Source organism: Hippocampus guttulatus, chromosome 5 (genome assembly GCF_054856545.1).
Source record: "Hippocampus guttulatus isolate MCC_2025c chromosome 5, RoL_Hgut_1.0, whole genome shotgun sequence".
Classification (NCBI taxonomy): Eukaryota; Metazoa; Chordata; class Actinopteri; order Syngnathiformes; family Syngnathidae; genus Hippocampus; species Hippocampus guttulatus.
In genome coordinates, this window is record NC_141265.1 from 6,376,639 (window position 1) to 6,402,551 (window position 25,913).

Here is a 25,913-nt window from a genome sequence, read left to right on the forward strand (position 1 = left end):
ATTTCCAAAGTCACTTTGTTTTATTGCATTACTGCATCTCAATTTTGTGTTGAGCTGCATACAATAAGCGGCTAGTAAAATATAGTGAGATCACCTTTTCTATTCTATTTACCCCCCCCCCCCCCAAAAATAAAATCCATCAGGAAACTCTCTTGAAAATTGCAAACAAAAATCCTGTTTGTTTTGATGTAGGTGACCTGAGTGACACAAGCGTCATAGTGACAGCTGTTTGCATTCCCAGTACGTACAATACGTCACAGTTTGGACCATCCCAGTGATGTTAATCACGATCCAACACCATACACATCCCATCTGACGGCTTGAATTCTTTAGAACGTTCACCTTATAAAACTCACTCGGCCCACAAAAAGAAAACCTGTTAAAGAGGTTGCTGTAAATCCATTAGTGCAAGATTCTTGCTGTGCAGCATAAATTGAGATTAGAGAGATTAGATTTTAATGCTTCCTAATGTCTGAAGCGTCCAACTCGGGCATACCCCTTCCCATCTCTGTCACTGTCTCTTCTCATCCGCTTGGACCCATTGTGTGCTACCATGAAGGCTCCTTTTGTCCTGCTGCTGGTCCTCTCTCTGGCTGGCCACAGTAAGTTTGAAATAACACTGTGGAAGTGGTCCCTCGGTATATCGCGGTTCACCTTTGGCAGACTCGCTATATGGCTGATTTTATTTTCGAATCCAATCCTGCATGCTGCTCGCATTGTGTACTAATTGACTTCCTGTAGTTTTTATAGTGTAGTTCTGCATGCTGTTTTTTCAATTTTTTACAGCTCACGACCTGCATCATGTCCTAATTGACTTCCTGTGATTTTTTTTTTACAGTGTAGTTCTGCATGCTGTTTTATTTTTGCAGTGTACCACCCCCCTCCCTTTGCATTGAATTCTGCATCCTGATGGGCTAAAATAAATTTGAATCCATCTGCTCCGTGACACGTCTCCCGTACAGCACAGAATTTGTCAATTTGACCCACATAACAGGAAGATTAAAACAGTTTTTGACCTTTGTTTCTTGATAAAATAAGTACCACAACAATAATACTGTATATTGTTTTTTGCAAAGGTTTGAACTTTGAGCGTGTTTAAACGTGAGACAAGGTTAATGGTGAGGTTTGCAAAAGTTTCCTACTTCACAGATTTCACCTATCGTGAAATAGTTTTGGAACTATGAACGAGGGGATACTGCAGTGGGAAGCAAGTTAGTGTGTACCATTTGGATCAAAAATGTTTCATTGCAGGTTTAGCTCAGGACTTTTGAATAAAATCCAGTTGGTCAAAAGTAAGAACAACTCTCATTTTGATAGATATGACATCTTTTCATGGAACAGAACTAAAAACAATATGAAATGTTGTGTAGAGACCTTGTGCTCCAACACCTCTTTATTGTTGGATGCCCAACAAATGCTCAATAGGGTTTAAATCTGGAGACAAGCTTGGTCAGTCCACCACCTTTGGCAAAGCAATGGCCATCTGGGAAGTGTGTTTTCAAGATGCTTTTCATGCGGGAATACTGCCCTGCTGCCTATATTCCAAAACAAGGGGATCGTGCATGTCAATAAATCAAGAGTATTGGTTGGTATTGATTGTTCTGAACTGCTGCCGGCAGCATTTTATGCAAAACCATGACACTCCCACCAGCATGCTTGACCGTGCAGCAACCTTACCTGGTTGCTGCATGTGAACCAAAGTTTATCTTGGTCTCATCAGACCACAGGACATGGGTCCAGTAATCCATGCAGGTCGTCGAATTGTATACAGTAAACTCCGCTGGCTTTTTTGTGCCTCACCATTAGAAGAGGCTTCCTTCTGTGAAAGCCATGCAGACAGACTTGAAGCACTGTGTGGCATGGTCAGATCTTCTCAGGGCCATTGCCATCTTGATGGAGACCAACAGTTATTACTTTTCATATCCGCGACTTAATTGACATTTGTTGGAGAAATCAGACGAAATTTGCGCACTTTGTAAAGCCAAATTCAGATGCCATATTAGTTGTATGTCTTTGGCGTATCGGCTAAAACCAAAATAGCCTCCTCAAGTTGCATTGCAAATCAATGCTGCTGGAGTGTGGTGCTCATGGGCAAAATTTTCATTGTGAAGTTCAGAGAATTGTTTCTATGAGGAAGTTATAAGAAAAATGCCTGTAAGGCTGAGTCAGTTTTGATCGTTTTGTTCAACGGTTGTATTTCCCCAGAGAACTATTGTATTCAACGATCAAAGAAAGTTATTAGAACCGTCTTTAAACCTAAAATTACTTTCAATTTTATGATTTGATAGTAATTACAAGATTTTACTCAAGTACATACTGTATATGTTACAGGCGTTGTAGAAAATAGAGAAAATGTGATTAATTATTATTGATGGAAAATTTTGCAATTGATACATTTTTATCACTAGACAACAGTGTGTGTGTGTGCGTGCGCGCAGTTAGCCTGCAAACATACACTGGCCACTTCAGCAGGTACAAATGCAATGTCTAATGATATCTAATAAAATGTCAGGTCAGTTCTATCTTTAGAAATATGATAATGCTCAATGTTCAGTGATTGCAGTTGGCTGCCATCTAAGAAGAAATACCATACCGGATGTCATTTGTTTGTGCACATGTACCTAATGAAGTGTCCGGTGAGTGTACATGCTTAGTTTCAAATCAGCTGTTCTCCCCTGTTCTGTCTGCCAAGGCGGTGCCCTCAAATGCCACACATGCGCAGCATCCAGCGAGGATGACTGCAACAAACAAGGCTCCGCCTCCTGCCCGCAGTACGCTGATGCCTGCGCCACCATCACTGGACCTCGTCAGTAAATCCACATGAGCATACACATGAAAAAGACAGGTTGAGTTTGGGAGTTACATCATGTATTTAGTACGCCACCGTCTTCATTTGGTGGCATTTCTCATGGCCGTGCTACGTTCTGTAGAGGGATTGCTCCAAGATTTTTTTTCTCTCCTGGGGTTAAAGGCGGGGTTTGACTGATACATATGAGGGTCTGAGAAAAGAATGTATTCCTATATTTTAGAATATTGAATAAACTGCTGGATGGTCTTAACCGGGGCCGCACAGATTTCTGATGAGGTCATGTAACTAAATATTCAGAGTAGTGACTATGAATTCTGAGAGTTTAGGATACAACGATTTCCCAACCGTTCCACAGTGTCCCAGACAGTGTCCTCCTTTGGAGGATCTTGAACTTTGGACTTTGTGTGACTTCTCTTTCAGACACCGTACTCAAGTCGTGCACCTACAAGGCTTTCTGTGACAAAGCTCACGGTAGCAACTCCGGTGCCAAGATGGAATGTTGTTATGGCGACAACTGTAACGGCCCGCACAGGAGCCACAGCCAGGGAGACCAGCACCGCAGCGGCACGGCAGCTCTGTCCAGCAACCCCGTCCTGCTGCTCAGTGCCGTGCTCTTGCGTATATCCTTCAGCCACATGTAAACACTCCGAACAACACTGTTTATTGTATTCGCCTACGGTGATTCTCTTTTATCACACGATTCAACCACCGCTCCCACTCGCTCTTTCTGCAGTGCCCCCACTGAGATTTTTACAACCTCTTGAATGTTAGGATGAGTTCCTGCGTTCCTGTGGTTATAGCAATTTGAAGAGTGTGAGCTATAAAAAAAAAAGTGATGTTTAATGGCAGTCTTTCAAGCCTAGTCAGTTCATTGTCGCCTCAACAAGTTGGTTCTCATCCGCATTTGGTGGGTTCTTTTCTTTCTAAAACCCGGACCTTTATTTTAAACACAGACTGCCATTACATTTGAGAGTGGTCATAATCTGCATATGCATAACATGAACAATATGTCATTTTTAAAGGCTGCAATATTTTTTCATCCGATAATATTTACTAGATGCGGCCCGGTAGTCCAGTGGTTAGCACGTCGACTTCACAGTGCAGAGGTACCGGGTTCGATTCCAGCTCCGGCCTCCCTGTGTGGAGTTTGCATGTTCTCCCCAGGCCTGCGTGGGTTTTCTCCGGGTACTCCGGTTTCCTCCCACATTCCAAAAACATGCATGGCAGGCTGATTGAACGCTCTAAATTGTCCCTAGGTGTGAATGTGAGCGCGGACGGTTGTTCGTCTCTGTGTGCCCTGCGATTGGCTGGCAACCGATTCAGGGTGTCCCCCGCCTACTGCCCGAAGACGGCTGGGATAGGCTCCAGCACCCCCACAACCCTTGTGAGGATCAAGCGGTTCGGAAAATGGATGGATATTTACTAGATCTCATTACATAGTTAAAAAAAACGTAATATGAAAGTCAAACATTGGCTACGTTCACACTGCAGAGCTTGATGCCCAATTTGAGTTTTTTTTTAAAATCCAATCTTTTTGTTTATAGCTAGTGCTAATTTTCAACACCAGTCCCCAGTTGGACTCTTACACAAAACTTACAGTATAATGTCAAATCGAAATCGGAGAATGAGGCCATATCACGCAATTCAACAATCAGTAACCAATATGGGTCCAACATGGTGCCCGTGTGCACCAGTTAGCACCCCATGGACCACATGAGTAGCCAAGCGGGCCTGTTATAAAATTAGCTCGCAAGTGATGAGACATTGTGGATTCCTAGGAAAGTTGTAGAAGTGATCATTTGAATATGGAAACACTTGCAGATATTTATAGAAATAAAGTGCTACATATTGATAAAAATCTGATACTACCTTGTTAAATCTTTGATATTGTCAGAAAGGGGGAGTTCCATTTAATATGTTCTTAAGCACCGGTTAAGCACCGTATTCAAATCTCATTCGATAAAACCGTTTTTTCTTGTGCTTGGTATGTTTTTAAATGTTTGTGTCTTTTATCCCTCATCATTATAGAATCTGCACTTGACTACTGTTTGAGCCTCGGTGCATGTCCATCACTTATTTTTAGTGGTATGTATATTATAATAAGCATGAGCATGAAGAATGGGTGGGGTTTTTTTCCCCCCCTCAAAATTGCTGTAATACTGTGTTTAGTGCTTTAATTATTTTTATTTGTTTCATGTCAGCTTGTGTAAATAAAAGATACAGTGACGACCATACTTTTCTACACATTTCACTACCGGTACATAATCCACTAGGTTGTCTTGAAGTGACAGGATATGAAATGAGCGGGGTGGATCTGAGGCCCCAATCAGGTCATATGATGTGCTACCACTTCCTCTTAACAGGCAGTCACAGCTCTTCGCTCAGCAAAAGATGAGCATGATGGAAGACAGCAGGCAAGTATGAAGTGAGGAGCGCGTAGCCTTTATGAGGTGTCTCCAAATGCTCAAAGACGTAATTAAAGACAAGAGGCATCCATGAAGTCTTTGTGTTTAATATGACTCAAGCTTTCATCACCCGATTGTGTGCTTAAGAATGGAACTTGTTATGACTTCAGCAACTTTAGTTTTACTATAGCATAATTCACAACCTACTTTCTTCTTCAAAGATAATTAAAGCAAGTCGATTGTGTCAAATATTAAAGACCAACAGCAGTGAGGACTAATGTTGCGCTTATCCATATTTGATGACATAAAACAAATGGATGTTTATGATGGAGAATTTCAGCTTTAATGTCAGAGGATTCACAATAAGTGGCCCCCACACATTGGGATTACATTTTTTTTTTACACAAAGACAATTTCAGAGTCTGAAACACTTTAAACTATGTACCCATGCCCTCAGGTTTTCCTGTTTGTCATTCCAGAATGAAAAATGAATATTTTGCCAAAGTTTACCGGTAATCAAACCACTGCATCTTGTTTTATTTCCAAACCACTGTGCAAAAGGCAAAATCACAAACATTTCCATCTCTGTGTATCACAATAATAATAATTTCATAGTAATCATATGGACTGAAACATATGCATTGAGAATGTTCCTGTCCACACTCAACAGTTGACCTGTGAGAGATCGTTGTGACGAAGGTCACAATTTCAAACTACACAAGCAAAAGTCAACAGCAAATTTTAATCTGAGATGTCTCTGTGTCCCTAAACATATTTTTGATGCTGATTCAAAAAATGCCTTTACTTTTTTCGAGCACATCGGGGTTTTGAAAAAATCGACCTGTTGCTGAACCTAAATCTTAATTCATAAATCTTACTCAATATATTAGTAGATTACATATCATGTTAAAAACCTGATTTGAAGGGGGAAAATGAGGACAGATTTAGAATCAGCGCCAAAAAATAAAAATAAAAATCTAGAAAGGTTTACTTTTATCTCTAATTTTTAAAAAAGTGAACATCTGTTAACCAGTCTGGTTGGTCCCTAAAATATTGATTGACTCCTAATAAGTCTTTGTTCATCAGTTTTTTGCCATCAACGTATAGTGACAGGCAGAACAACTAAATGGTCTTCCACTAGATGGCAGAAGGTACATCCTTAATGTAACCACCATTTGTGACATTTGCATTCAGTTGAGTGCCGTCAGATTTTTTTTTTAACGTAAAATACGTGCCTCGGCTCAAGGTCGGGAAAACGCTGAAGTGTGTTTGTGCTTGACCTACTTGGGCAGCGTCAACAAGAGATAACAAAACGAGCGCGCACATTCCGCACACACGGTCAGCTCCAAAAAAACTGAACGTAGACTGCGGTTACACGGATTATCCCGTTGAAATGCAGGGTTGGGGTTCAAGAACGCGCCATTTAGTTAAGTGGTGTCTGGTAGTTCCTCATATGAACAGTGCAAAGGAGGAGGAGGCGGGGATCACATCCGGGGCTGGTTTTATTCTAATAACGAACGTTCAACCCGGAAAGACGAACAAGAACAGGACTTTTGTGTTATCCGATCACACGAATAAATAGGCAAGGCGGGCAGGGTCTTCTGGTGCGTGCTGGACTTCAAAAAAGTTGTTTCTGAAACTGGTTGGCTTCCGCCATGTTGGTCAACTGCTGTCACAAGTGTTCTTCCTAGCGGTCCTGGAAGCTGGTTGTGTTGGGACAAGACTCTGCGAAGCGGGTGAGTCCATACTGTGCTACTTGTGCGTGCGTGTGTGTGTGTGTGTTAAACGTTGGTCGACACAAGCATATCAGGTGTCGCTGAATAAAGTCTGCGCTAAAAGTTTTCATCGTAATCACCAGCGCCACAATCATCATCACCATCATCACCATCATCCTGACACTCATCATCATCGTCACGTTGTGCATGCACGCGCCAAGATGACCCAATTTGTACTTCCTGTTAGTACCCCACATTTTTTATCAATACTTTTGTGCCATATTGGACCTAATGCTTCTTGGGAAATCAAGGTTGGCACATAAAAGGGGTGTGTGTGTGTGTAAACTCGATGGCTGTCATCTGACGTTATGGATAATGATTGTTTATCAATAAATCCGTCAATCCCAATTTGGGTTCGTCCCAGTACTGTTAACGCTTCATTTTACCAAACGTTTGAGACAAATTTAAACTTAGAGCTTCATGGGATCAATTTCTGTGAAGGCCCTTTTTTGTTCCAGTGCCCCAGTGCACATAACAAGGCCATCAAAGAATGATTGCAAGAGTTTGGCGTGGAAGACCAAGTGCCATGGCCGTTTACTGCAGCAAACCCTTTTAGGGATTTTCACTCATTGTATAACTTAACACTGTCAACTAATCAATACTTAATTTAAATACCATGCTTCATGCTTAAAGGGAAAGTCAACGTTTTTCCTCGCAATAATGTCTTCTATCCGCCCCCACTAGTTTAAACAGCCCATTCACATTAATATTGCATTTGTGAAATATGAATTAAGCGGTAAAATGGATTGGTTTTCTTTTGTTACCTGGAAAGGGGAAGTCAAGTTGAATTTTTTTTCTTATATCTTCTATACACCCCAATATGTGCTTGTGGAAGAGAAGTTAAGCAGCAAAATCTACCCATTTTTATCCATCCCAAGGGGCATGGTGGCAAAATGGCTGCCCCCACAGATGCATGAAAATGGGTAGATTTTGCTGCTTAGCTCCAAGCACAATATTGGGGTGTAAAGAAGATATAAGAAAAAAACTTGAAAAACTTTGTCCCCTTTACAGGTAACAAAAGAAAACCAATCCATTCTACATTGCCTCAATTTCCATTCCCTAGGTGATCTGACTGACACCTCTGGTTTATGGCCAAAAGAAAAAGATGAAGAAACAGTAATTGAGGGAAAATGGTTTTATAATACATTTTAATGCAAGATAGAATTGTATCTGATTTGGAATACAGTATACGAATAACGCTGGCCACCAAAATTTCATAAATATTTTCAACCAGAGATGCAAGTAAACTTTTCCAGATTAATTTTTTGCACTGATTACAAATCTGCCCTTGTTTTTTTTTATTTTTTTTTTGAACGTATTAGGTTTTCATACTACTACTACTACTAATAATAATAATAATGCAATACCGGTAATATAGATCTGTAAAATATTCTCTAATATTTATGAATTAAGGGTTTGGTACAGCAGCAAGTGGATTTTTTCCCCCGAAATGTCATAGATAAATAATAATGCATGGTAAAATCCGTATTACGGAAGCTTTTATGTGTCAAACTTAAAAACCACAAAAAAAGAAAATATCTCAGATACCTGATGTCCTAGGGAAAAAAGTGAATGCACATTTGAAATCAGCGTCAAAAAAAGGTTCACATTTGCTTTTGACCAATGTAATCGATTCCAAAAATATTGTGCTAGTGACAGCCCTAACTCACATGAGTTACACCTTCCTATTGACACTAAAGTGCCATCTTTTTTCACATTTGAGTCCTTGCTGATACTGAGTACCAATACTTGATAATGCATCTTCCAATTATGATGAAAATGAATTTTATTTGAATCACATATTGTTTGAAAACACAAACTTTACTTGAATATTCACCCAAATACGACACTGTATAAAGTAACCCCTTGCCATTACTCTGTACTAAATGTAACCTGCAATACGAGGCATTTCATTTGTAATTGCTTCTTACACAGCCGTGCACCACTACGCACACGCATTTCCGCATTTGTCTACCTCTATCTCCGCACCTCTCTCATACGTGTGCACTCCAACCACAAATGGCTGATCAATATTCAGTATGAAGGTGGACTCGGTCCATTTTCATTGTTCCACTGTGGTGTGTTCGGTAATTTCATCGGTCCTGAAAATACAGTAATGTTTTATTAATCATCATTTCAATATCACTGAAAAGAATCACGATTATTATTTTTCCCATAATTGCCCAGTCCCAGTGTATGAGCAATTACTCCATTAAAAGTAGAGGAATTTAGCTGGAAAAAAAATGCAGTCAATTATTGGCGCTTCACTGAAGTGCAAATAGTGCGCATTTTTCAAAGAATCTCTGCCTCCATTGCATCACTTTGGGGCCTTCCTGTCGTTGTTCTGATTTGTGCCAGACTTTGATGAGGTTACATATGCTTCCAGTCACTAAGTAGTCTCATAAAATAAAAAGGAGAGGTTGAACAAGTCCTGAAAAAAAACAGATGTTTGGGGCTATTAGCACTGTTTAGATAAAATATATGTGTGCATTCCCTAAAATGCCACCATCTCTTCCCTGTTCCTTCCCTTAATGGTTGGACCAGATGTTTTATGATCCTAAAATCTCATGTGCATTTGTGTGGCATGTGTGTCAATAAGTGTTTGTGTGTGCGTGCGTGCGTGCGTGCGTGTGCGTGAGACTACTGCAATGCCATTTTCCTTTCTGGGCTGTGTTTTTCTCCAAGGCTTTTAGCCATCAACTGTATTTTGGGTGTCATCTGAGAAGCACTGAGGTAGCATATTCATGGTTTCAAAGCTATTCATACAAGAGTTCCACTTGGCCGTGATGATTATTACTTGTCAGCATTTTAGCGGCAATGTAGATAATTGGTGTCTTCTAACCAGTTTGAAGGCACGACTGTTTGTTTTGGAGCTCCATTTATTCCTGATTGTGTGTCTCATGCACTCATTGACCGCAACATTAGGCACACTTGCTTGCACAATTTAATTACATACTGGACAACAGCTGCATTCTAAGTCAGTCTTAACAGACATGATAATGCTTCGTGGGATACTTTAAGATGTTGCATGACACTGAGCATTGTTGGTACTATTTTGTCCCTCTTATGTATTGCATCTGATCAGGTGCAGTGTCACTGTATCATTTTTCATTCAGTCTACAGCGATCCTGAGAGAGCATTGGACATCACGCAGGAACTTAAAGGGGAAGTCAAGTCAAAATGTTTACAATAACATGCATGCAGCCCCACTAGTCTAAACACGGCATTCTTATTTATATTGTGTTTGTGGAATATGAACCAAGCGACAAAATCCAACCGTTTTTATCCATCTCGGGGGGGCGGCCATATTGCCGCTTGCCGTCGATTGAAAGAGACATCACAGTGCCCAAGGGCTCAGGTAACGTCCATCACGGCTCACCTGTTTTCTGGGTTTGGCCATGTGACATTCATAAGCTGAGCCCTTTGGCCCTGTGATGTCATTATCAATCAACAGCAAGTGGCAAAATGGCCGCCCCTTGAGAAGGGTCAAAAGTGGTCGGTTGTGCCGTTTAGTTCGTATTCCGTAAAACACAATATTAATCAGAAAAATGTGTTGACACGAATGAAGGCGCATAGAACATATTCTTGTCAAGATTTTATTTGACTTCCCCTATAAATAGGATGACAACATTATTAAACTGCCTGTGTGTTGGCTCTGTGTGTGTGTGCGCATGACGTTGACTGGATGACATTGTGTGCTGAACACCACTAAATATCTTGCGCATACGAAAATCTCTGAGGTGAATGACTCGCTGATTCACACGCATGGCATCGTCTTAATGAATACATTTTACGATCTATGCGCACCCACCCACGCCACCACCACCACCACCACCACCAGCCTGGTGTCTGGCCAAGGGGAATGTGTGTAGATCTTGAGTGCAGTCTGTAATTTTTGGCTTTGGTGGAGGGCCTCAGCTTCGCCTCAGCCTTTAGCTGCCGCTCAGCCTCAAGCACGTCACATGAAAAACTGCTGAGTGTGAGATGCTCACTCTCTCGCTTCCTGGGCGTGTACGTGCAAGAAACACAGGGCTTCTTTGATTGTACGTGCATCCCCCTCAGCTCTTCTTTCCATGAATCCCAATCGCGTGTGTGTGCGTGTGTGTGTGTGTGCGTGTGTGTGTGTCTCAGTGATATGTGATAGCAGCATCATGCCGTACGTCGACCGTCTGAACCGTGTGTGTGGCTTCCTGGATATCGAAGAGAAAGAAAACAGTTGCCGCTTCCAGAGGCGTTACTTCATCCTGGACACTCAGGGGAATGCTTTGCTGTGGTACATGGACAACCCTCAGGTGCTTTGTGCATCACTGTATGACACAACACACTTGGACAAATAGCAAAAGGAAGCGACCAATATGAGCCCGGGTAACCTTGGACTGTGATCCTATGATGTGTGTGTGTGTGTTTGTCATGCAGAACCTGCCCAGTGGAGCAAGCTTTGTTGGCAGCCTGAGACTAACGTATATCTCCAAGGTAAACCTCTACATTAGCTTTCACTTACTTCCACTGTTGGAATTTGAAAGACACTCAGTAGTCACTAAACGAGGTACACTTGCACACAATGTAACCAGATCCAATAAAGTCGTGGTAACAAACATTCTGCCTTTACAAAGATAATGTTGAGGTGCAACAGTTAATTTGGTCATCGATAACTACTCGATTATCAAATGAATTATTTTGCTAATCAACTAATCTTTTGGAGACCTCATTGTCCAAATCCTCGGCATGTCAGCCTCGCGACAGTAGATATTTTCAGATTTATGTCGTCCTTCTTGAAAGCAGATTTCTTATCTTTTTGTTGAGTCAATATCGAACGTTTGTTTTACTTTGGAAAACAATGATCAACTTTCTTGCCTATTTTCTTACATGTTACTGACAAAACCAGTTACTGAATCAGACTTTGTTTAATTTTCTGCACTGTCAGTTTGAAATACTTTCATGTGTTTGACTCTAGGAATGGAAATACAATGAGATTAATCGATTAATCGACCAGATAATTGCGAGATTAATCGATTATTAAACAAATCAGTTGTTGATTCCCTAAAGTAATGCTTAGTCTGCACCTGTTTTGATGGTGTCAAACAAAAACTCCCCATAACTGTACACCAGTGGGAAACACTGGATTAATTGTTGTTGACTGTGCATTTGGAACAATAACTGAGAGTTCCACATGTGCCAAAATAGTATCTCCTTTTACTATGGCAAAAGGTTAAAGACCTGTTGATAGAGTCACCCATAAGTCAGTTTATGGATTAAGAATTTGGTTTATTGTGTTCAATTGATTTTTGCACTTTTTGGCTTTCTCAAACTAAATGGAGCCAAGGCACCCACTTTACAGAAGAAAACCCCCGGCATATTATCAAACAAAAATTCTAATCTCGTCTCAGTTTCCCCACAAATTGACTTACTTGGGGTGAAATCTGGTCTTGTTCAATTGAACACAAAGCTGATACATTTGCAGCTCGCCATGACTTATTTTGTATGAATGGCAACCATCGGTTTATTGTCCCTTCTGCCCTCTAATGAAGGAGCATTTTTTTTTCTGTCTGTCAATGTAAGACATTTGCATCGATTGCTGAATAAATATACGGTAGATTTGTGATTAACAAAACTACATGACATATACGGGAGCTTGAGTTAAACCCATGTAGCCTTCGACTATGGTACAACTCCAAGAATCATAATTCTGCTCGGGAACATCCAAAGACAGCCTCTCAAGCAACAAGTGATTGTTTTTTGTCCCCATCGTTGATCAATCGACATTACTTGATAAAACTGCTGTTGATCAACCTCCACACTCCCCACAAGCTGTCTCAAAACGTTTTTTTTTCCAAGCTTCATGTTTAAGTTCATACCTCACCGACAGTGTCCATTCTCTTTGTAACAACAGAATGTTTGTGACGCTTTTTTCCTTCGTGCGGTACCACATGATCAGAAACAGGCTGATCTATCTGCAGCTGAAGCTAATGGTCACATGCAGAGTTGAGCCTCAGCAGAGTTGCTGACGAATTCCAGATGTTTGACTTGAGCAGAGATAATCACATCTGGTCTCGGCGCTGACAGCTTCTCTCTGGACAGTCACAGTCAAGAGATGTGAACTTCTATCTCCGGAATCACTTATTCCACTTTTTGAAACTATAAAATAATGGGCCAAATGTCAACTGTTCTGCTTTTAGTGACCAGATTTAAATACATTGGCATAATTCTGAGTTCATAAGTGAATATGATATGGGTCAAAGTTGAATAATTGATATTTTCTCTCAGGGGAAGTGCTGTTGCGATCTGTGATTATAGAGCACGCACGGTGTTGAAACCTCAAATGTAGTGCAACTTTGCTTCCTTCATCTCAATCTTGTTTTTACTTGCTTATCATTCATCACACAGATCACATTACAGAGAGTAAACCAAAATATTGTGTACATTATGCTACACAATATGTGACTATAGGTGTACGCTGTGCTTTTACGGAGCGTTGCTTCCATTGAAGCTATATTCTCCAAAACAAAATAACGCATGCTTGACATTCAGTCTGCTTTTCTGTCAGGTAAATGAAACTACAGGGAAGCAGAAGCCAAAGACAGAGTTCTGCTTTGGTGAGTCCTCAGGGAAACACTGAGTCATAGTCACACACTGTAAAAAAAAAAAACATTATTTATACATTTGCTAAACTGAGATAAAGCAGTAATTATAGGGGGGGGTATGGAACAGCTATTGAAAAAGATTTTTTCTTCCCCACAGTCATCAATGCAGTATCCCGAAGGTACTTCCTCCAAGCCAATGACGTGACAGATATGAGGGACTGGGTCACTGCTCTCAACCAAGCCAGCAAGATTACGGTGAGTGTAGCACACACCAAAACATCACTTTATGGCCTTGTCAAACTACACGGTTTTTTAAATTTTTTTTTGTCGTTCATGACGGTCACTGTCAGACGAACAAATAAATATTGTCGTGTGTCTTGGACCGGGCGAGCTGTCACTCGATAAGTCCATCCCCAACCCCAGCGCTGCCCAATCGTGCGTGCTTCCATCAAGATTCAGTTACTAGCTTTGCAGTTAGCATGAGTTGAGACACTTGGTATACTTTGCGATATTTCCCCTTTTGTGCAAGTCACTTTTTGAATACTGTACGTAACATTTTGATTGCGCGCCGTATCCAGTCTCTCGTCATAAGTAGGAGGGCACTTTCTTCCTATTGGTCGATGCCGAAAAACGAATTGAAGGACGACTGAGGAGATGTCACACTATGCAGTAAGACGAACAAAAATTCCGACATGCCAAACTATGGTCAATCGTTGAGTACGTCACACTACGCGAGCTACAACGAGTCAAGACGACTCAAAATCAGCTACAAGACACAACATTTGTCTGGTCGGTTCAAAATCGAGCTACCTTCGTGTAGTCTGACGCCGGCTTTAGTTTTTTCTTTTAAGAGCTTGGCACTATTTTCCAGTGATTATCTTCAGACTTGAGGAATTTGTTCCGTTTTAAACATCGTTGATTACCAGTCTCAATTTTTAACCAACCTTGCTTACACTGATTTTCCTTTGCACTAGTAATTACAGATTGCTTCGAATAGATTATATAGTAGTATGTCGTGCTTTCTAGTTTCATCGTTAAAGCAAGAAATAAATTTCATGTCAATGGCCGAAGCGCAAAACCTCTAAAACTACAATGATAGTTTTGCTGCGGAATGCTTTTCTTTAAGGATACTCAATTCATTATTTATTTTTTATTTTCAGAAAAAAATGTCGCCAAATATCCTTATAAGGACACGGCTTCAGCTCCCTGTGGCGAATTATCACATGATAGTATTGTCCTTGACAGCATATTGTCTGCTCTTCATTCTTCCTCGAGTGGTTGTGTGAGTTGCCTCTTCAATCACCTCAAACCAGTTTGGCCGTTTGTGTAATAGCTCTGCTATTAAAAAGGCGTTTCAACTTCCACATGCTGAATGTTTTTCTATTGCTCTGCCAATTTTCTGTACATCTACGAACACTCTGAACGCTCGTTTCGAGCCACATCCTGAGACACCAACAATAAGGCCCTGAAATCGCATTTCGTCATTTGTGTTTAGCAGTAATTATTCGTAAGAATGCGACCTTTGAGAGGATACATCTCTCACTTGTGGGTACTTTTTTTTTAAGCTAACCCCCTGTTAATGACAGTTTAACATGACAGAAAAGCAGCACAATCCAATGTGGTGCGATGCCAGAGTTACACTGTAACATACATTCTTCCCTCACAAGATAATAAGGGCCCATTTAGATTGATACAGACATTAATTTAACCAATTGTTCCTTCGTGGTTTGGTACAGTTGTTTGAAGAAAGCTTTGCTTCTTTCATTTCGTGAATTGAGGTTACCAAAACATTTTCATTTAATTTAGTTATGTGTGGTGCCTGGAGGGAAATTCTCGAAGAGAATCAATTCCGGGGCCAAACTCTCACCAGCACTTTATGAAATCTTTAGGCAATATTTGAAGTAGCATTTTTACATGATTAGCTTTCATATAAGTAGAAAAGTAAGACAAGCATAGAAAGGCTTTACCTCATGAAACCCCACCTCGTTACCAGCTGCTTTAAAAGCTCTGCCACGCCGACAGCTGGTTGTCGGATTATTAAACCTTGCTCACAACTCGGTTTCCAAGGCTCTTTTCAACTGCAGATTGGGCAAAGTGTACTTAATATTGTGGCTCATGCATTGTGGTCATATGTACAGTACTCGCTGTGTGTGAGTGTTTGTGCCTGTGCATGTGACACCATAGTTATTGTTTGCTACTTAGGTTCCTAAGTCTGGTCCTGCACCTCCAAGATCTGATGTGGCCACTGTTACGAATGACTCTTACGGAGGGGGGAAACAGCAAGCATATAAGACGGAGATCCACGGAGGCGTGGTGGTGCACACGCCCATCCTGGTAAGCGCACGCCCCCAAAACTACTTGTGCTGTCGTGATCAAAAACATGTATGCAGACGCTGTTTTGATGACACTCGGTTGTGATAATAAAGCGATCGTCATGTTTGCAGAATGAGAGCGTCAAGCCTAATGTGCTGAGGTTCGGTTACTGTGTCAAACAAGGCAACGTTGTGAGTACACCTCACCTACTCGCAAAGTGTGTTTGAATGGAGGCGCCGCATGAGGAACTGACATCATGTCCTGCGGCGTGGGTTTCAGAGAAAAAGCTGGAAGAGGCGCTTTTTTACCCTCGATGACAACGCGGTCAGTTACTACAAGTCTGAGATGGTAAGGGAACGTGCGCTGTCCCTCGCGGATCTTTATCTGTGTCGCGCTCCGTCCGCTTACCTCTGTTGCGCATGTGTGTATCAGGACAAAGAGCCTCTGCGAGCCATTCCCCTCCGGGACATTCAGAAAGTTCACGAATGCCTCGTCAAATCAGGGTGAGTCAGTGTGACCGCAGAGTCCAACTTGCACTCTCCCACCCCTCCTCATGTGCTTGTAATTGATTATAAACGCACGCATTATGTGCTCAGCCAGATAACGCTCTCTGTCATCTTGTCAAGTGTTTGGAACATAAACACGCTTTTTGTCATAGTTTTTAACATGCCGCAGCAGAGTAAGAGTACTGATCTATTCCAAAAACCTTTGACCTTGACCCTAAAAACACTCCGTTAGGAATTGCTTTTTGCCAAAGCTTTTACCAAGTAGTTTTGGACCTAACTGCCTCTACAAATAAGACTGATGTGGTGCAACAACTTTATTTCCATAAGTGACCTCCTGCAGCGCGACAATCTATTTGAGATCATCACCGGATCCCGAACCTTCTACATACAGGTAAACTTCTGTTCTCATACTGTGCCACACAAGCTTTATGGGATGGCTGCATAATAGGCTGATTGCACATACCGCTAATTACAGTTTTGCCACAATTAAGGCATCGGTCAAGTTGGTGTCTCGAGCCACCCGGGAAGTCATTTTGTGAAGAAGTCAGCAGGTGTTTGCGCGTTTTCGAAATGTTTTCTTGAAACGCCGCGCTGCTGAAGTGAAGCGCAAAAAGATTGTTTTCTTGAAGTAACCACAGCCATCTGTTACCATAACAACAAAAACATCCTGTTGATTCCTTCCCATGGGAGGACAGCTGAGGGAAATGGCAAGCATAAGCACATTTGTTTTTCTGTTAGAAAAAAAGGGAAGCATGACAGATAGTGTTCAGTAAACTGAATGGAAGAATGCATACTTAACATTCACAACAAATGACTTGAACGCAAGACTTTTTATTTTTTTCCAAAATTTGAGTTAAAGATTCAGTATGCACAATGTCAAGAGGTATATATATACATGTTACGTGTTTGTAAATCATTTGATGTGTGGCCTCTTCTGTTCATAGACAGACTCTCCAGAGGATATGCATGGCTGGATCAGGGACATCGAGTTGAAGATTCAGGATTTCAGAGGCCCTGCCAAGGTAACGCTGTCTTTCTTCTCAACACTGAAAACAATTTGTCTCTTCTAAGGAGGTTGTCTTTCTTTCCCATGGAAAGATATTCTTTAATTTCCCCTGACATTTATCATACGTGGAAAATCTGTCTGAAACATTCATGTGATTTGATTGACATTTGCTGTGGATATGTAAAATTTGACTGCAATTTAAATGTAATTTAGAAAAATACTTTCAATGTGTTCACATTCTGATTGATATCTTGGTCAAATTTGTCATGCTGATTTTTACCTCTGCTAAGCACAAGCACGAGAGTTAAGGTCATTGTTTCGATTGAAATGTGCCTGTTTTTTTTCTTTTTAAATAGAAAGATGAAACAATTTGTTTCTGTGAAACGTGGTGAAAAAGCTGCAAAATAATTAGATATGTTTGCTGCAAATTTGCATGAAAAAGGTCAATCGATGCAAGCGCTGTCCTTACTTCAGAATCAAAGAGGCCACCTGTAGATATCTTATAGCATCCTCCACGTATCACATTTCAGGTTTTGCAAGTTAGTTTGCAAGCTTGGGGCACGGCAGTGGTTCATCACAGCCGAGAGGCCTCGGTTTCCGATCTCGGCTCAGGCCTTCCTGTATGGACTTTTCACGTTCTGGCTTGCAGGGGTTTTCCCCCATTACTCTTGGCTTCCTCCCACATCCCTAAGACATGTAAATTACATTAGATAAAAACTCCCAAGTTGTCCGCAGGTGTAAATTGTGTTTGGTTGTCTGTTTCCTTTATGTGAAATGTCCTCCGATTGGCTTGGAACCAGTTCAGGGTGTGATAGGCTCCAGCCCACTTGTAAATTGGGTTTTGAGAACAAGATTTGTTGCACTAGGAGTTGACTGACACTCAGCAGGACAGAGGTTCGTGTGTTTAGGTGTGGCCTCACAATGAAAGCCATTCATTGCCATATTTTGCCTCATTCTTGTCAGAGCTCATGCAATGATTGCAAAAACGGGTGCGAACCACACTGTGGTCAGACAAACAAATACCTCTTTTTTTTCATTGGCTCGCAGTTTATTAGTGGCGAAAAGGTCTGTACTCTGGGTCTATCATTCTCGTGTTCAAATCAAAAGCTTCTACGAGCCGTAGTGATGTGTTTTTTGTGTCATTTGTTCGTTATAGGGATTTTCGTTTAAAAGAGCTTCATCTCTCTATCGGAGTCACAATCCTTCCTCAAGTCGAAGTCACCGAGTCGCCGAGCAGCGGCCAACTCTCGTCAAGTCGTGCTCCGTGGCACCGGGCTGGCAGCCGTGGACACCTATCCCTGCGAATGAAGCCTCCATCTTGGATGCGGAGGACAATGACAGCGCTTTTAGCACCGTGCCCACATTGGCCTCACTCTCCTCCTCCCCCAACTCTTCCTCCACGTCCTCCTCCTCCAACTCTCTCTCAACTCTAGCCCCGTGCCCCAGCATGCCCAGTAGTGGAATGGGCATCCTCACGGCCTCTGGAGATGTGGCGTTCGGCCGTCGGAGGCATCGTTCGCATCCTCAGTTTCACACAGGGTGCGTGTTCCCCTTTAACCTGGATGATGACAGCATCCGCACCACTGATGTTTAGGTTCTGTGGTTCCATGTGGTTCTTGTTACATGCTTTGACATGTATGTGACCGGTCATTGTTGCATACCTGTCAACCTCGGCTAATACCCGCCCTTCTAAATGATTACGATTCCCCTTACAAAGCAACAAAAACCCGTACAACGGCTTACCGCGCATGCGCACATCATGCTTTATCAATCCGACCGTACGCAGCGATGAAAAAAAATATACGATTGAGGATTACTTTTGCTGGTTTGCCATGACAATAGTAGCGATCGACATTGTCGTTGGCTACCAGCAGGTGAGATGATCTGGATTTGAGCCAAAATGGTCTTGTAAGATCGGTTCACAATTGTTTTTTTTTGGGGGGGGGGTCCCGTATAAAAGTTGTAATACGCCGTACATGATTTGAAATGATTAAAAAAAAAAGTAGAAAATACGGGGAAAACGTACAAGTTGACGGGTATGTTGTTGTATTCCTTACTAACAAGGTGAGCCTGTGTTGATGACGTGACCATTGATGGGGGCCCACAGCTGGTCATGTCGATGTGTTACAGATAATATGGGTAGCAAGAGGAACAGTAGTGTTGAATTGTCAAAGGGCTGTTAAAAAATGTTTTTTTTTTCATGCAGCTTCTGCTAAAAACTTGAATTATGATTGTTCCTGCAGGGCTAGCAATGATGGCACATGTATTTAACCCTTTGCACTCAATTTAACGTTTTCGGTACAAACAAAGATCTAGAGGTTCTCAAGCGTGTGTATTTTGATAGTTCATATGTCTTCTCTTTTAACATTCTTTCCACGAGAGACATGAGGCACAGCAGCCTTCAACATTCAACAAGCATTTCCTGGCTACAAACGAGACAAGTGAAAGTGTTCGGTCAACCTCAAACTCTGAACTCAAAAAGTTCACACAACCCTGTAGATTGAACCATCAGCACTTGTTACACGGGAAGTGGTGACGCCATAAATAATACAATCACTCAACATGGTACTTGATGAAGAATGAAAACCTGGTGAGCAGGTTTCGAGGATTCTAAATGTGATTTCCCCCTACGTGCAACATTATGGGGATGTCAACGATGCCACTTCTAATTTATTAGCAATTTTGCACTTACGTTATTTGCTACCTTTTTTATATGCTTCACCACTTTCACAACTTCCTCACGGATGTCTCAAATAGTTTGTGTTGTAACACCTGAGGCTTCTGCTCATGCCTGAATGCTTTGTTAACTCGTTAGCCTGCACGTACTGTTGGTTTTCATTCTTGATAATAAATTTTTATTTTATATTTGTCTTATACAATACTGTACATTATTCGACGGAGTTGGGGGCATATGCATGCAGTACATCGCTATGTCCAATAGATGTCACCAGATGTAGTTGCTTTGCCAGTTTAGATTTTGTGATTTTTTTTCCGGCCCTTTTCGCGGCTGGTTTTCAAGAAAAAATACGAGTTGCTACAAACGGATCAACTTTTGACGGCTGTTGTGTCGAAAACTCAAATGTCGTTGAATTGGCTTCATGTTATATGTTTGGCAGAATCTTCCATTGGATCAAGACGCCATCTTGAGGCCTTCCCTCATTACTGTAGGCTACCACAGTCATTCATTCATCTTCCGAACCACTTTAACCTCACTAGGGTCGCGGGGGGTGCTGGAGCCTATCCCAGCTGACTTCGGGCAGTAGGCAGGGGACACCCTGAATCGGTTGCCAGCCAATCGCAGGGCACACAGAGACGAACAACCACGCACGCCCACACTCACACATAGGGACAATTTAGAGTGTTCAATCAGCCTGCCATGCATGTTTTTGGAATGTGGGAGGAAACCGGAGTACCCGGAGAAAACCCACGCAGGCCCGGGGAGAACATGCAAACTCCACACAGGGAGGCCGGAGCTGGAATTGCTACCACAGTCAAGTCAACAAAATTATTGTGGCGTCAAGAGATGCAGATGGATAATGTACCTGTAAATATGCCAGTGGGATTTGGACCTCAAATGTTACATTAGTGTAAAAACAAAGACATAATGTGTTATTAAATTAAGGTCACAAGAGTTCTTGCAAGAAAGTGGCAGAAATTCCACTGTACAGTGTGCTTTCAAAGAGTTGCCTTTTCACCGAGTTCACTGAGTTGATGGCTTTGTTGCCCCGTTGTCATCACAAAAAGTATAGCATACAATCCAAATATACACAGTTGGCTAAAAAAAGGTATCCAGTACATTTTTTCTTCATTATAATTTCATTTTTAAACAGTTTAATTTGGTAAATACTGTATAAAGTAAGGTTTCTCTGCGATGTTAGGATTTGCAGTTCAGGTTTCAAGTTCGGATGTCTTTGTATTGGTCTGGTGTTAGTCAGTCCTTTAAGTCGCAATAACAAGTGAATTAGGATCCAAGATTTATTCTGGAGAAAAAAAAATTCTCTTACTATTGGGCATCAATGAACTCTGTAGGTGCACGGACTATTTGGAAATATACCGCAAGGCAACACATTCATATTGAGGTTGAACTTTTTCTGCCTCAGGACAATCATGCCGAGGCCAACTCATTTGCCCTTTCACCCTGTCGCCTCAGACATGCACATGCTGATGACACAAAGAAAAGCGTGCGCATGTGTCCAACTAAGGCTTGACACTTGTGATAAGTGAGGTGTTTCACACATCCAGCACAACGCTCCATTAGGTAAAGAGCCTAAAACTGTGTCCTGACCTCTGACCATGTCCTCGTCAGTGTCCACAGGGCTGCTGAACATTAAATGTCTCGGTAGAACAGTTTAAATCGTGCTGGCTAATGCCTCGAGTGCCTGTGAAATGTCAGCTGTGTTAAAATGAGTTTTCAGTCTGGTAAAGACAGACCTCCCCAAGGTATGTTGAGGGATCTGAAGGCAGTAACAGGGATGAAGTGAATTGGACTGTTGAAGTTTGTTACAACAAGATGCGAGAATCGTCATTTGAACAATTAACTATTTTCCTTTGAAATAATAAAAATATTACACCATAAGAAAGGACCCCCTCAGCGTTTGAGGTTGAACCACTTGCCTGCGCATTCACACAACGTAAAGGTCACTTGACACTTTAACGCCTTTGAGTGACAGTGTCTCTCGAGGCAGCCAGACACTCTGAATCCCCAAATGTTAATGTTACTACATGAATAAGCAGCAACAGACTGTCCACACTGGGCTTTTTTTTATTTTTATCAATGTTAAATTCAAGTTACTCCATTGTTCACTCATGCTCCTGGCACACTTGGACTGCATGCTGCTTTGTGACTAGTAGACGAAAATACACGAACCACATTAAGTGTTTGATGAAGTTGTTGTTGGTTTGTTTCTTTTCGACTTTGTCACTTATTTCTTGCCCTTCCCCGCCCCAGTTCTGGTTCTGTTTAGTTGCTTACAAAGAAATAACCACAAGAGGGCGATGCACGACTACACATGTTAATATTCACCGGAGCTTTAAATTGTGGTCTTCAGAATTACTCTTAACTTACATCTGTCAATGGTGAACGAAAAAAACATTCCACAGTACTGGATATGCATATACACACTTTTTTTCTCATATGTACTTCGAAAAGAAACACGTCACTCAAATCACAAATTCTATCCCAATGCATAAATATGCTGATGTTAACCTAAATTGAAGATTTGAAGCAAACAGTGAGAAGTTATGTTGAACAACAGACCTTCAGTCTGTATATTCTCAAGTAATTTACAGCATACACATTAGTTGACCATATGTTGTCATGACTTTTTTTATAATGCTGCAAAATAAGCTACTGAATCTAGTACAATACAAGAAGTAAATTGGACATTAAAGTGGTGTTCTCCCAACAGACCAGTAAAGATGCCTCCATTTTTGGTGAATTTTAACTTGATTTCTGGGTCAATATCACATGAAATGAACTTACAGAAAGTGTATAGTAAGTATTTCAATGATACAAAAGATTTTTGACATGTTTGTACTGTCCACAACAATTAATTTGATAAATTTTGAGGCATATATTCTATTTTCATAGCCATAGTGAACATTTTGCACGTGTTCCTGAAATTTCTGTCCACCCTATCATTCTTGGCGAAACTGCCCCTTTCAGAAAGCTGCAGATGTTTTTAGAGACATTACGACTCACATTTTGTCGTTTCATTTATTTCTTGTGTGGGAGGGAGCTGGACCAATATATAGCCTTTCATTTCTAACAGCATAACATGTAATCCAGTGAGCTTGACGTTGAATGGAACATCTTACATTTTTGGTGGGGGTGAAATAGGGAAGTTTAGGGTGACATTGACTCTCTCAAGTAAAAGGTTTGAGAGAGTGTAGATGAATAATTTTTTAAAATCAATAGTTTTGATTATTGCTATGCAACTTTTTTAAAATAGGGTTCCCTCCATTGTGGACCACTCATCTTTGCGATTAGTCTCATGAAGAGGAGCAGATCATTCTTGTAAACCAGTGTGGGGCAGGGTCTCCTAACATGTACAGCAATAAAGACATATTAATGTGGAACAGGTTTTCCTGCAGCTGGACGCAGGCCCTGCTTGGAGCACTGCCAACCCCCCCCCCCCCCCCTCAAAATCTGAGCTTTTCCCTCATAAGACCACCTCACAGACTGGATGCAGTCAAGGAGTGGGGGGGCTGTGGAATGTATTTGGCCCTGTGTGATGTGATTGTTTGCAGAGAAATGAGTTGACCTCGCCCTCCAATGCCACACACACATCCTAGTCGTGGCCGAGCTCAAGGTGTGTGAGACGGACTCGCTGAGTGCAGGAGGTCTGGGACCCCTTCACCACTTCCTCCAGACAGAGAACAGAGGGTCCAGTCAGCTGAAGCCCGGATGGGACCATAATAATGAGCAGTTCAGCCGCCAGCACCACCTCATTTCAGGTACTATTGAAACCTTCTCCTCTCACTTTTCATCTGCCTCACAGGCCAGGCCAGGCAGCTGCAGTCTCATTGGGGGAAACCTATATTCGAAGATAACTTGGAGGGAAAAAAAAAGGAAAGGAAAGGTCTACATTTACTCAGTTCCAACTTGGACAGTTATTGTCTGCAAGTCTTGTGATTGCCACATTACCGTAGTTAGGCAAGGTAGCAAATATGTGCCCTGCGAATGGCTGGCAACCAGTTCAGGGCATACCCCACCTTCTGTCCGAAGACAGCTGAGTTAGGCTTCAGCACGCCCCGCGACCCTTGTGAGGATGCGGATAACAAAATGGATGGATGGATGAATGGTAGCAAACGGTGCATCGTATATATTTAGTGTGGGATATTTGTAGAAGAAAGTGAAATCAACGTGTCTCTGAATCTGGAGCAGAAATGCAGTAAAACATTTTAGAGCTTAGACGCCATTCGTGAAGCGTATATTTTACAGCTCACGTGGATACGAAAATCTAGCTTTGTGCGTTTGTGTGTTATGCGTAAAAATGTGTGTGTGTGTGTGTGTATATATATATATATATATATATATGTTTAGTATGTTCTTACATATTTCCCTTTTACGCGTAGGTTTCATATCACAGTTTGTAAAAGCCTGAATGACAGTTTACGGCGTCCATTTAAACACATTTTCATTTTTCCTGCTCAATCGTCATTTGCTACATGGACAAATTGTTGACTGTAAAAATCTGGAACCTCATTTGATGAATCTTCCAACAAACGACAACATATCACAAATACACACACGCACACACACTCGTACACGTACACGTACACACAAAAAACTACCGTATCCGGCGTGTATTATTATAAGTTCTATTAATACATCTTCTAAAGTTAATAACCTGGATTTTCGCTTAACTGTTTATTCAGTATTTGGAGAACATTGTACGCACTAGAATTAGGTACGTTTTATTTTTGCATGATAACTAAAATTTGTTAATGGTGGCAAATGTGGAGTTATTCGAGTAAATTATGACTCTTAATAATTGAGGGGTGAGGGTACATGTGTACATGTTGTTCACAACAGTATAAAAAAGCTAAACGTAGTGATTAGTGTTTTCTTGGTGGGGGGGGGGGGGGGGGGGGTCCAGGCCTGCTCATTCCATGGGTCTGAGCACAATATTTTTTTGTTTAACCAACCGTTCTGAGTTTCCTGTCAATTTGGAGGATGTGATGTTGATTTTTAAAAATCGAATTTTGCAGTTGATATTTGCTCATCACTATTATGAGGTTTGCGTTTAATTACACATTTCAACTTAATAATTTTAGACGCGAGATATCTGTTTGAAAATAATAAATTCAAAACGTACACTTATTGGACCTCGAGGTCGACACGTTTTAGCTGACTGTGGAACTTAAAAAAAAAGTTTTCAAAACCATTAGCCCTAAATTATTAGTGTAAACAATTAAGGCATGTTCTGTGATATTTCAGGTCATGCGACCCATGAATGTCAACAAAGAACGCCATAATAAGATCATATCATGTCCATCTAAGGCCCAGTCAGCCACACAATAGCCGCCGATGCGTAAATGTCTCGGTGTCATCCCGCCGCGCAGAAAGCAGCAAGCCGGACGTAACCTCCCAATGACCCCTTCATGTTTGCCCCCGGTGATGAGGTTGTCCAATACTCCTGGTCAGTGTGCTGATCCCCGTGAATCTACCACGAGATTAAACATGATTGTTGTGTGACGTCGCAACTAACGCTGCGAATGACGTCACAGACTGCCGTTCTCTCGGTTTTTTTTTTGTCATTGTGGAATTATTTGGCGTTATGTTTCTCTAGACGACAATTGGGCCGCTTTGTAAGCATATGGATGTAAGTAAATTACACGTCCGTGTTGGAAACGTTGGTTCAACTAATTGTATGTAATAATTGTGTGTTTAAAAAAAAAAAAAGCAACAACAACAAAGGAGGGGCGGGGGAGGCCATGCCATGCGCGGCTCTGGCCAATAGGAGCACAGGACTGTCACGAGGGGGTGGTGCTGTGTGTTTGAGCCGGATTTGAC

At 41.5% G+C, this 25,913-nt stretch overlaps 2 protein-coding genes across 3 annotated transcripts; both read left to right on the forward strand.

The window, feature by feature from the left end:
• The first annotated feature begins 168 nt into the window (after window positions 1-168).
• LOC147204785 (uncharacterized) lies at window positions 169-5,043 on the forward strand. Of its 2 annotated transcripts, none has more exons than XM_086110429.1 (3): window positions 169-602; window positions 2,666-2,806; window positions 3,230-5,043. In XM_086110429.1, exons 1-3 carry the CDS (start codon window positions 554-556, stop codon window positions 3,448-3,450), a joined length of 411 nt encoding a protein of 136 aa, XP_085966555.1. In that variant the 5' UTR covers window positions 169-553; the 3' UTR covers window positions 3,451-5,043. The 2 variants fall into 2 exon arrangements, with proteins under 2 accessions (XP_085966555.1, XP_085966556.1); XM_086110430.1 differs by having other exon boundaries at window positions 209-602; window positions 2,693-2,806.
• A 1,520-nt stretch (window positions 5,044-6,563) lies between these two features.
• Window positions 6,564-20,260, forward strand: plekha2 (pleckstrin homology domain containing A2). The gene is made up of 12 exons (XM_086112243.1): window positions 6,564-6,950; window positions 11,121-11,281; window positions 11,406-11,462; window positions 13,534-13,582; window positions 13,728-13,825; window positions 15,773-15,904; window positions 16,015-16,074; window positions 16,163-16,231; window positions 16,316-16,386; window positions 16,717-16,780; window positions 17,334-17,411; window positions 18,552-20,260. The coding sequence occupies exons 2-12, from the start codon at window positions 11,141-11,143 to the stop codon at window positions 18,987-18,989; spliced, it is 1,257 nt and encodes a 418-aa protein (XP_085968369.1). The 5' UTR covers window positions 6,564-6,950; window positions 11,121-11,140; the 3' UTR covers window positions 18,990-20,260.
• Window positions 20,261-25,913: the final 5,653 nt, after the last annotated feature.